This window comes from Odontomachus brunneus, unplaced genomic scaffold, assembly GCF_010583005.1.
Source record: "Odontomachus brunneus isolate Ranch 3 - 2012 unplaced genomic scaffold, Obru_v1 Obru_scaffold_100, whole genome shotgun sequence".
NCBI lineage: Eukaryota > Metazoa > Arthropoda > Insecta > Hymenoptera > Formicidae > Odontomachus > Odontomachus brunneus.
The window spans coordinates 796,579-809,123 of record NW_022639550.1 but is presented as its reverse complement, the minus strand read 5'-3'; the positions used below and the strand labels follow the sequence as shown (position 1 = coordinate 809,123).

The 12,545-nt window shown below is 41.9% G+C and overlaps 2 protein-coding genes across 3 annotated transcripts in view; both read right to left on the bottom strand.

Moving 5' to 3' along the window:
* LOC116848763 (T-box transcription factor TBX10-like) overlaps positions 1-6,893 on the bottom strand; it is a 9,437-nt gene extending 2,544 nt beyond the window's left edge. Inside the window, exons 1-4 of the mRNA XM_032825201.1 lie at positions 5,834-6,893; positions 4,944-5,121; positions 3,985-4,314; positions 3,430-3,681 (exon numbers count right to left, since the gene is read on the bottom strand). Coding sequence (XP_032681092.1) covers positions 3,430-3,681; positions 3,985-4,314; positions 4,944-5,120 — 759 coding nt within the window. The 5' untranslated portion in view covers position 5,121; positions 5,834-6,893. The remainder of the gene's footprint in view (positions 1-3,429; positions 3,682-3,984; positions 4,315-4,943; positions 5,122-5,833) is intronic.
* Positions 6,894-7,052: 159 nt separating this feature from the next.
* On the bottom strand, positions 7,053-11,729 carry LOC116848749 (serine/threonine-protein phosphatase alpha-2 isoform). Of its 2 annotated transcripts, XR_004379011.1 has the most exons (6): positions 11,476-11,729; positions 10,243-10,374; positions 9,930-10,160; positions 9,488-9,816; positions 7,673-9,376; positions 7,053-7,556 (listed from the first exon to the last, which is right to left on the bottom strand). XR_004379011.1 is itself a non-coding variant. In XM_032825179.1 (5 exons), the coding sequence occupies exons 1-5, from the start codon at positions 11,528-11,530 to the stop codon at positions 9,137-9,139; spliced, it is 987 nt and encodes a 328-aa protein (XP_032681070.1). In that variant the 5' UTR covers positions 11,531-11,729; the 3' UTR covers positions 7,575-9,136. The 2 variants fall into 2 exon arrangements, 1 of the variants encoding a protein (XP_032681070.1); XM_032825179.1 differs by lacking the exon at positions 7,053-7,556 and having other exon boundaries at positions 7,575-9,376.
* Positions 11,730-12,545: the final 816 nt, after the last annotated feature.

Here is a 12,545-nt window from a genome sequence, read left to right as displayed (position 1 = left end):
GCTTCACGATGGCATGTGTGTCACTGGGTCCGAAGATGTGCGTGCACACATACAATACACGTGAAAACGCATATATCTTACACAGACAATGAGGAGGAAAACGCGTGTGGCCCCGAAAATCGGGAGGACTTCTCCTTATTCTACGATCCTGACAGCACAGATATCCAGGGAACGTCCTGAGTACGTTCTGAGAACGTCCCAATATCCTCAGAATATCCCTGGAACGTTCTCAGAAATTCTTGTGTTGTCTGGGGAAGAGTACTTTTTCACCGGTGGTTTTCCCTTACTCTCTCCCGAGATGGGACTGGTCCCTTCTCATCTTCGCGGTGATTTCTCATAGTCGACACATTGCATTTTGTATTCATGTACACATTCATGTACACATTACTGTAATCCCGCACATTTCGCACTTGTTAGCAAAGTCTAAAAAGTCTTCAAACTGTCTCGAGTAAATTTCTCCCAAAGATTAAAACGTATCGTTCGCACAATCTTTCGAATTTCACTTTAAATAACATTGCCAAGGTGTAAGTGGTTTTATTCGAGTAAAGTCTATTTAAAATTGAAGGGACTTTTGTCGATTGTCTTGACTCGAGATCTCATGACACGTACATGCATTCCACATTCACTTGTGCCTTCGCCGTGTACGTTAATTAATTAAACTATTGTTATATAGTTTAAAGCTGAACTTCTATTATCGCATTGTGTTCAGGATGAACTTAGGGGTGCCTCGCAGCTTCGTGATACTCGATAGTTTTCTCCAAACATTCTAGGATGTCTCGCGATAGCGAGTGCGTCAATTAAAGACGAACATCGGCAGGCATTCCCGACCCGCCCATAGATTTTTTACACGGCCCGGTGCCACATTTTTCGGTGCGCAATTAAAGGAACAAACTATTCTGTGTAACAGGAGAAAAAGAACGACCTCTCGCCACGGGTCAGAGGTCCTCTCGTGAGAGAAGAGCGATACATTCTTGCGGAGAAGGCTCCCCTTTCTTCGTCTCGAAAGACGTTCCTGTCGCAAATTAAATCTTATCTCTCACGACTGTATAAACTTCGGCACGCGATATATCGCAGGCGAGTTTATCTAAAACATCTTCAAGAAATTTATGTACGCAACGCAAGTGCTATGAATAATGCGATAAATTTTCTATCTGCGCCGCTTGATTTTCGTTCAAGATGCGGAACATTTGTCTTGAATAGCTACATTAATGAGTTTTACTAAACCTAAACTATTAAGAGCGAGCATCAGCAGGCATTCCTGGCTCGCCCATAGATCTTTTACACGGTCTAGACACTGCGTATCCTCAAAATTTCATTCGCTTATTGTCTGTCAGGCTCAGAGTCGTAAAAATTGATTGAACTTGTTGAAATCAGTTGTCAGTTAAATGGTCTCTATTTGGATTAGCTCATATGAATCGTCAATTAAATACGATAATTAATTAAGAAAGTGACGAATCACTCGCAACCCTTACATCTCAGACTTACATCTCGTTCAACGGTCGATCGATTCGTTGCCAAGCACGATCGCACAAATGTCGTTGCTCTATCGATTCGAGAAAGTATCGCGTTGGATTCGAGTTTTCAAAGAGGCGCAGAAGCGCGATAAGTAGCAGCCAGGTGACAATCAGCCGCAGAAATATGGAACGTGACATGATCGCGGCTTGGTCACCTGGCCTCTTTCTAAATTGCGACTGATGTATGCGCGCGGGGTCGGTATGTCATCGTTTCGTTCATTGGTATGCCGATACATCGCAACACTGAACCCATTTCGCGATCGCGTTTACGGTCCGCTTGATAGATTTGGCACGAACGCGACCGTGAGGGATTATTTTCGGCGTCGGGACGACCCGCAGGTGCATCGTGCGTCGCGCGCCATCGAGAGAGAATCGAAGAACGACCGCGGCGATCGGCTGCTTTGTCACCACGAACATGCGGCGTTTAACGCCGCAATTAACTGAGTTTCGACAATTAATATATCTAATGGTCTGTTCTTTTCACCTGCACTGCTGAATTGGTGCAATAAATTAAAGTGAGACAAGTATATTTTTTCTCACTCAAACTTATTGCACGAGTTCAGCAGTGCAGCTGAAAAGAACAGACCATAAGTAATTTTGTCGATATTATCTTTTTTCTTCGAATGTCGTCACAATTTATTGAGAGCCTCGACTCTGATCGGTTTATAATTTTAACTCTTCAGTTTTCATCTTGTGCAAAGTTATCACGAAGAGCGGACTTCGTTATCACCGTCCTGACAAACGATAAGCACTTTCGCGAGAGATTTCACAATCGATTTTAAATCGAGATCAACGTTGCTCGTCGCATTTGCCAATGTGCTGACTGCTGCTAATTCTTTCGGCGCGTTAAACCGGCGCGTGTTACAAAGTGTACGGCTTCTTTCCCAGGCCTCTACGGTGTGGTTTACGCTACATCTGTTTACGTTACTTTATACACGATACTCTCGCCCTCGCCCGTGGAGACAGGAGGGCGAGATTAATACGCCGCAGACAAGATATCTCGAGGCGTACAAATAGCATTAACCCTTAGGTGCGCCCTGCCGTGAAATTATTGCAATTTATTTTCCTATGACAATAATTATCTTGCTTTTGAAAAGCACGTAGGAAAAGTCCTTGGAAAGAAAATATGGAAGAAGCGTGAAAGAAAAAAAGAAAGATAAAAACTGTCATGATTCGCAATAAAATATCATTAAAAACTTAAAAGAATAAATGTGAAAAATGCTTAGAACGCAGACTCATAACTGTATGTACAGCTCTGAAATCTTGTCGCGACATCGACATCTAATAATATAGTGTATAAAAATTGAAGAAAATACAAGATTGTCGTAAAAATAGATATTGAAAAAAAACATGTTTACTCTCAACAGATTCACGTAGATCGGAGGATAAAGGAAAATTTTCTAAGAATCCTCTATGCTTTCATATACGTACGATACTCTACATTGTTTTGACGCATAGCTAATTGTTTTAAGACAACCGATACAGTGTGACGTACGCTTCTTAGTAGAAAAAAAAAGATATGCGACAGTTAATGTACGACCGGTGTCTTTAAGCGATGGTAGATCCCAGCGAAAACGTTGTAGCGAGACGCGACGTGTCGCGCTTTTCCGTGCTCTTCGTAATTCCTCGCGAGCGACAAGCTCGTATCTCAGGTCAATTAAAGCGAACTCGTCCGTAAACGACAAACACGTGGAAACCGTTGCATCTCTCACTCTACTTTATTGCGTAGGTGTGCTTTATGGAACGAGCAACGCGACGGCCGCGTGTGAAAAAACTGGAACGAAAGGAACATCGGTGGCGCAGTAAAATCATCGGGCAAGCGATTCTCGTGCAAAGTTACATTTTATATTTGCTTCTGTGAGATGCATCACTGAACTATCGTGAACAATTCGACAAAAATGAGAGATCAACTCACGTGTCCGTTATCGTCGAGTTGATTGTTCGTCAGCTTCAGTTTGTCGAAGGAAATCGGCTGCTTCATCCAATGCGCGCCGCTCGCAGGACTATCGGGATGCACGTGGATCCTGGGAGGTGACACTGGATCAGCGCGACCCGCTACGACCCAAGCGCTGTTATGGAAGGCGTATCGGTATCTTTTGTCGTCACACGGCACGAAGTCCATTACCATCAGATATTCCGTGTTGGGGTCCAAACCGAATAGTCGACACTGCCGATTGACGAAATCTCCGTTACTTTTTTGTGCTCGTTCCGCGAGACGCATTTCGCGAACAATTAAAAGAAATTGTAAAGTCGCGCATAAAGTGCACTTGTAATCACGTCACGATTCACCTTCATATTATAAGATAAATCCGACATATAATTAGAGACACTCTATCAAATATGAATATTCAAAATTTTCTTCTCGCTCTAGAACCCTGTTCTTCCTCGAAGCTCTGCATAGTCGATACAGCTTTTACATTGAATCCGTTTCATCGATGGCGTTTCGTTCCTTTTAATGAGCGATCCTCACCTGGAACGTGGGGAACATTCTTCGCCCGGCTTTCGTAACGATCATTTCGGTACCCAACTGGTGGAATTCCTCCCAGAGCGGCTTTGCTTCCAAGGCAGTGCCGGCGCCAACCAACGCCGGATGGAGCGGTCGTTTAGCGCCCAATTCCTCCACGGAGGATGCACCGTCGTTGCTAGGATGATGATCGCCGTGATGACGATTGTTGTTGTTGCTGTCGTTTCGCGACTCCACCGTGGTCACCGACGAGGAGGCCGGATTCGCCACCGGCTGGACCGGTGCGGCGATCTTGGTCGGGTTGGGACTGAGCGATCGCTTAACTCTTCCGGCGCTCTGCAAACAAGCTGAGAGAATGACGATTCAGCGCGGGAGTGCTCCGACACTCGATCGAATGTGCGAAGGATATCACTTGGATTTGGATGGCGGAATAGAAACGAGCGATCTCGGCACCGCATTGGACACTTTTCATGTAAAATAGAGAGAATTGCGGAAACGGAGACGTTAACGTTATCGTTTCTTTCACGAAAGATCACTCGCCCTTAATTCATATATGACACGCCGTTATACCTAGAATCGCGAATTTGAAATGTAAAAATGGCTGAGAAACCGACGCAACGTTCCTCGCGAAGTGAGCAGTCGACCGAGACCACTTTCTTTGTCCTCGAAGTAGGAACTGACAAGCTCCGTCCGCAGAATGCAATGAAAAAGCTCGGAAAGCACGATGTGCGAACTAAAAGGCTAAAAAGAAGCAGACGCGTGAAACGCGTCGGCTTTAATGCGTCCGCCGTTTCGACGTAACGGATAAATCTAAGCGGCATCTGAAGCGCGTCATCACCTCGCAAATCACTCGCGTACATTATTGTAAAAAACACGATTAGGTCACTTTTGCATTCTTATTCTGGTTATCTAAATTGCTGTAGATGTGAAACTATGAATCGACTGTGATTTTACACAAGACAGACCAGAATGCGTAGTTCACCTTCCATTTGTTGCATCGGCGATGGTACAGCGGACAATTGCTGATGCTGATGATGATGCTGATGCTGGTGATGATGGTGGTGATGATGATGATGCGCTGGCCATTGCTGGTAACAGCAGTCGGCGACGAGCTCCCGTCGTTGCTCATGTTGCGGCTGCATCCTGGTTGAGTCGAAAACGGTATCGGTATCAATAATCACTGTACATCGCGGTAGAAAACACGCATTATCCATGCGGGCTTGCGTAGTAATCCATGTCGTAAAGTTCACTTCAACTTGGCATGCACTGCGATCGTGATCCGTCGATACGTTTCTGGTGTAAATTAAACGAAGGAGGGAAACACCGTTTGCACTCGTAGATCATTTTCGTCGTCGTACTCTTATCGTTCGTCGATGAACCCTCATACTCGGAAGTATAAACGTAATATCTCTTCAATTGAAAGAAAGCAAATTTTACCGAAAATCGTCATCGCATTTGGATATTTATATATACACATGTATCACTTTTTGCGCGCGCCGGTAATTATTCACCATTAATCGGTCTAGTTTAGAGACCACTTCAGAGAACAGGTGTGCTTTCAACAGATTCTCCAAACTCTCTAACTTCTTTCCTCTATCTCTCTTCCACCTCCTCGTTATTAATGTCGCTGATAGTGTAACGTGAAACGACCGATCTTCTCAGCATCTCAGGCGGCTCCTCATTGAAAGAAAGAAAGCCCGGCTTTCGTCCGTCACGTTTCTTATCGCGCCGCGCGGCCGCTCATCGTAGTTTTTAGCACCCGCGCGACGATCCTGACCGACGAGTATCCGACGAGCCTCGACATCATCGTCGCAAGACGAGCGACCGCTCTACCGTCAACAGGACTTGTCCTCACCTCCGCGGTCCCGATGCTGACAAGGACGCTCAAAGCCGCGCGCCTCGAATCCCGGATGAATCAGAAAGAACTCGCCCGAGGCGACTACCCCGCTGGCTTATCATCAAGACATCATTCTCTGTCTCTTTTCCTTTCTCTCTCAATAGCGGAGAGCATGCCCTCTCTCCCGCATCTCTCTCCGGGCTCCTCTCTTGTGGAGAACCGTCTCGCGGAAGAAGGACGGAGCGAGGGGCGACGTAGAGAGTGATGCGGAAGAAAAGGAGGGCTTCTCCGAAGATCCTCCTACACGAGCACCCACGCTGGTCAGGGGTGGACCGCCGTGGGATGCTGCCCATGGATCTTCTGCTCTCTGTTTCGTATACCAGAAGGCGGAGTCTCGATGAGCCAGAAACGAGTAGGTGCAATGGACTCAGGAACGGGTCTTCATGTTGTGGCGCCTGGGTATACCTGCTTCAACCCTGATACGTGGTGATATGGGTGTTTCACTTATCGTCCTGAAAGTTCTTCGAGCAACTAAATCGTACACGAGTCCAAATTGCCTCGAGTATTGTTTTAAACCGTATCGTCTCGAGGGATCTTGACTTTGAGAAACCTCGAGAGTCTTGAAAATATCTTGGGGCACGCCTGTGAAGGAAAATAAAAGAATTAGATTGGGTCACAGAGTCAAGAGATGAAGGATTAAAATGTCAAGTATTCCAATTAAATGAAAAATTTTCGTTTCACATACTTATTTAATAATACTTGTACTACATACAGTATAGTGCCAAATGGAGTATAATTACGCTGTAACGTCCTTTAAGTCCACAGCACGTTTTATACATACTTTATCCTATTACTCATAAAATCCTGCATTGTGTTAGTATATCTGATAGTATTAATATATATATATACAATATCCGAACATGTGATGTATGTTAGCGCGCGTAAGATTACTTTTCTGTTCGCAATCTTGAAAGTTTTTCTCAAACCGACAATTCCTTGACAATGTGCGCAAAGAATATGTTTAAGTTTTTCTTTTGTTTTTCGCGACAGTGCTGAGAAGAATCTTAATTTTGGCATTTTTGGACATCACGACAAATCAAAGCCGCAATGCTGGAACAAATGAGCGAATTAGAATAAATCAATTAGAATTTTACATAAGAAGTTGCATTTCTCATCTTCGAAGTTGGAGACAAGTGTAAATATTCTTCAATATCACATGACTACAATTGATCCGTTCATTTCATCTTGTGCTTTCCTCTTCTGTTTTCCCTTTTCCTAAACACATTTTTATTTCATCTTGGATGACGAAGATGAAATTACAAATTAAATTGGCACTTCTCACGAGGATCACGAGTGGTGATCGAAGTGCTAACAAGATAACGATTGGTGTTATCAGTTTAGCCCTTATACATATACGCCTTTCTAAATGACGCAGATAAAATTGTGTCTCTAAATACAATACAGTCAATAGCAAAGTTTGAAATTATGTGTAGATGTATCTTCTTACGAATGAATGCTTGTATAGACGCAAAAGATATGAACGTTATGGACGTCATATTCGTTATTCTAAGCATCGAACAGTACCGGTAGCATACACGACACACTTACATACATATGATATTCGTAATGGATAAAATGGCGCTAAAGGCTGTTCGCACTAGGATAGATAACAAGTAGAATCACCGTCCCCTGGGTCGCATGTTCGAAGATCACTCGCTGGGATGCTAGATGTTTATATCTACTGAAGAGAGATGGCAGGTGTTTTTATGTGAATTTTATTTATAAAAGAGAAATTAATGTACAAGTATGAAGAGGAGACTAAACACATGATTGGTCTGAATCCGATAAGATACTCACGTCGTGATTTTCACACAGATGTTTGTTCCTTTTTGCTTTCGTATCATCGAGGATGGATATGTGCTTCATGTGATGTGCATTGTGCTAGTAGAACTGTGCTGACCATGAAGGGAGATCAAGGAAAACTAAATGAAAAAGAGTGATCATGGTAAATGATAATGTGAATTATAATGAGGATGATGATACGTCCCATGATTAGAGACTGTCCCGGTAGCAAGAATGAAACCCATGCTGCAAGAGGACACACTTTCTCCTCTTTTTTTCTTATTATCTTGGAATTAGTCGCCTATATTACGGTGACATCGATCGCTTTGCGATGCGTGCGCTCGCGCGTATTTATGTGTGTCCGTTAGTCGCACGATTAATACCCTCCTAGATTATATAATGTCATTAAGATGTTTCTTTCAGAGAAGCCTTGCCAGTCGTAATAATCGCAATACAAGTGCTTTTCCGTTCGTCCCACGAGAGGCAAAAATGATAACATGTATATGAGTAGTAATTACGACTTGTCAAATGTTCCAACATTTGCTTTTAGAATGAAATCTGTCTTTTGCGCTCTCTCTCTCTCTCACTCTCTCTTCCTCGTTCTCTCACCCGCTCTCTACATTTCACGATTCATATAAATGTATATTTATAAAAGTATGTATGACGTAATGGATATCGTTTACAAATTTGTGCAACTTATAGAAGTATATCAAGCGCTATAAATATCTATTATACTTTAAAGAATTATGTCTAGGCAATTGCTAGTTACTTGTGTATCGATATCTTCGTTAACGGCGTACTTACATAATGAAATGAAGCGAAATCGTTATATACGTGTGTGCATGTGTATGCGGTCTGCATATGTGTGTGTGTGACATTGCCCTAATTATCGTGTTGATTTTCGTCACAGCGCGAAGTGGTCGAAAGAGATCTTGGCAAATGATACTGACAACACCGATAAATAAATTCAAATGGCAAACAAACTAAAAGATACGGATATTATGATTCATGAATGCAAAAGACGATTTACAGTAAGTATGACTGTCCGTTTCTTCTAACTTTTTGTAATTACTGTTAAGAATGTCACGGCAGCCACATCAGTTTTAACTTTATCGTCGATAAATCGAATTTTATCACTACCATAATTTGTTTTTACACAATAACACATTTAGCTACAAACATACGCTATCATTTACTACTTTCGACAACGATCTCTGTGAAAAGCAACGCCCTTTAAGATTTTTCTGATTCGTACATTTACGATACTCCGTGACTTATCTTTGCAAGGCTTCGTAGTCAATTGAAAATAATAATAATAATTATAATAATATTGATAATAATAATAATTATTATAACTTTTTTTCTCTCTCGCTCTGTCTCTCCCTTTCTTACAAGAACTTAACGTCATAACGGATGATGGATCGGGGATAGCGGTCGTAAGATCCTAAGTGTCGCATTCGAAAGATAAGTCTAAGGGCTTCACTTCTTCTTGTTCTTATTGTTCGCGCCCCGTGGTGGCGTTACGGGCCGTCCTGCATTCAAACCGCCATATGTGAATTTCCTCTTGTCAGCTGGTTTCAAGATTTGGAAACTGCACATAAGCGTCTCATCTACTGACATCATGGCACCTGCGTTGTCGAATTCGCCACAGTAATTTGGAGCAGAGAATAGTGTTACCAACTGTCGCTTGGCAAAGAATTCGTAGCCATCTTCCACTACCTGAACAATAACCGTGAAATTTGCGATGTAATATTCTTACGAGAATTTAGATGGAAGCATCATAAATGTATAGATATATTTTCAGATAATTGTGTACGTGTAAAACTTTACCTGATGGGCACGGCATATAAGATCAAAGTCATGTTTATGTAAAAATTTAGCAACGACTTCTGCACCAAACGTGAATGATACACCACGATCATTTTCGCCCCAGCCCATGGTATCCTTATCAGGATCAGACCATAACAAATCACAAAGCAGTCCCTGATCAGGTACATCAGTTGGTCGCATAATACGCCTGATCTGCTCCATACTCTGCAGATCCGGACTTAAGCCTCCATGGCAGCAGAATATTTTTTCGTCCACTATTGCAGCGACAGGCAGGCAATTGAAGCAATCGGTAAAAGTTTTCCATAGTTTAATGTTGTAACGACGTTTACCTGAAATATTTTATTATAACAGAGATGAAAATGAGCATAGATGACAAATAATAAAAAAAGTAGGCCAATGGAATTATTATAAGTATTATTTCTCCACAGTGTGTAACACTTACATTCATCATAAAACCCATATATCCTATTAATGGACGCACATTCGTGATTTCCTCTTAACAAGAAAAAATTTTCAGGATATTTGATCTTATAGGCAAGAAGGAGACAAATAGTCTCTAATGATTGTTTTCCTCTGTCAACATAATCCCCTAGGAAGAGATAGTTGCTTTCGGGTGGGAAACCACCATATTCGAATAATCGCAACAGGTCATAGTATTGGCCATGAATATCACCTAAACGGATGTGTCATACAATTATCTTAAATATATTTTTTATTTTTTAATTTTTTCTGGTTTTATGCATTCGTTTACTTACCACATATTTTCAATGGTGCTTCGAGTTCTAACAGGATGGGTTGTGATAGAAAAATTTCACGTGACTTTAGACATAGTCCTCTGATCTCCACTTCTGTCAACTGAACATTTTTGCCTGGCCTAGCTCCTCGTACTAAAAAGAAATGAAGAGATAATGTTTCCATAACAGTATCAATAAAAGTGATATAACTTTATATCATAAATTAATCCTACCTTAACTACCTATTTTCTATATCTTTTCAAACATGATTATTAATTTAAATAGAAAAAAATGGAATTAAAGAAAAGTAGATTTTGTATAATAACATAGCTGTAATCTCTCATAATAATCATAATATTAAAATTACTAATAATACTTATAATGTTGAACATCTTATAATAATATTATCGTAATAGTATGAGCATAATACAATTTTTCTAATTAAGTTACATCATTCTGAATATATTTAAAGTTTGAAGAATATTTGTAAATAATAAGTAAAATTATTATACTTTTCAAACCATATATACTAAACAATTGTAAATCATGTTATCAGTTATTTGCTGTAAAAAAAATATACATCTGGACACATGATTCATTGATAGAGCTATATCCTTAACATTTATTGGCACTGTTCTTCTATTTTTCAAAGAGTCAACAGAGCATGAATGAATCAGCCTGGGTGTCTAATATAGCTCTATAGTCATAAGTATAATAAACTAGACTCTAAAATTGTTCTATGATGTATAACAATAGTGAAAAGACTGATTATACTACAAAGAGGACAGAGCAGATGAACAGAGAAGACAGAAGCAACTTTAGACCAAAAATCTCGACGAGAAGTGTACGCGGGCTGTCAACCTCATTTTGTGTAAACAAATGCAAACAACAACCGCCGCTCGGGTCGGCGTAAGCCCATGCAACTAAGTGCGTTCATCGGTTCTGTCGGCATTGCGTAACGACAGAGACGACACAGGAGTGTCAGGGCGTTGTTTTATCATGCCCTTGAGAGAGCAGAGACCGGGTCGGTTGGTCGGTCAGGCGTTACTGTCGTCATCGTCATCATTCTTGTCGTAGTAGTCGTCGTGGCACAAGTGAGCAAGCGAAACGAGGAGCACTGTGCGAGAAGGAATACGAGTGCATGTACGAGATGACGCTCGCAGGAACGGACGATCAAACGGCCGCGTTGCGTCGCCATCCCCCCCTTTTTATTTCTGCAACGCGAGACAGCGCACGGTGATCGACCAGTTTTACCTTCCAAGAGCCGAGCTATGATGTTGTCGATATTCAACTTGTCGGTCTCAGCCATTGGGCCGTAGTCTCGGTGCGTATCCCGAGCTTTACACGCAGCACCTTGTTACGGAGATAACCGTTGATCCACCTGGATTTCTCTACCTGCGTGTCGTATGACACTACGAATCGCGCTTACGCTTAGTCCCGCACAAGGTACCTACAATGGCCGCCCGGACTACCGCGCACTCCACTCCCTTTTGCTTTTCCTCTACCCCTCTGCCCCTCTGCCCCTCGTCCGAAGTGTAGTCGCGCGAAGTGCGCTAGTGTTCGCTTCTCGATCTCTCGAGCATGCGCACAGCCGTGTTCTTTGGACGCCGGCGACATCAACGCCACGCTTGTTCCATTGCTGCCAATGTGGCGAATTGTGTAATTAATTTAGCAGCAAGGGTGCGTTCGAAAACGTCACCTGGTGCAACCACTGTGTTGGGCTGATATTACATGTGTCGTACGACAAGCTTTTCAGATACATTGATTGGTTGATAGACAGAGAATCTAGCTTAGAGCAAAATATGGAGGGGGAATTGCGTATACCTTCTGTGTTGGGATTCTGTAACTCGTTATTGAAGTTAACGATAGTTTCGTTATCGTTACGCAGCTTTTCTATAGTATATAAAAGCTGCGCAACGATAACGAAACTGTCGTTAACTCCAATAACGAGTTACAGAATCCCAGCACAGAAGGTATACGCAATTCCCCCTTACAGGGCTACAGTTACAGGGCTACTGTAGACCAAAAGTATATCCAAGATCTGTGCAAGAGAGAAAGGTATACATTCCTATTCCTCCTCTGTGCGCATGCACCAACATGCGTCAGTTGTTGCTGGACTACAAAATTATTGGTTTCAATATTTTTTTACTTGAATTCTATCAACTTTACCGAAAAATAGCAAGAGATAAAAATTGTTTATTTTCTTCTCATAGAGCTTGGAGAATTTTTTCAGAATTTTATATTAACTTTTTAGTACTGAATTTTTTTGCGTTTTCTTGCATTTTCTTGAAGTACTAGAAAGTTAATACAAATTTTGAAAAAAT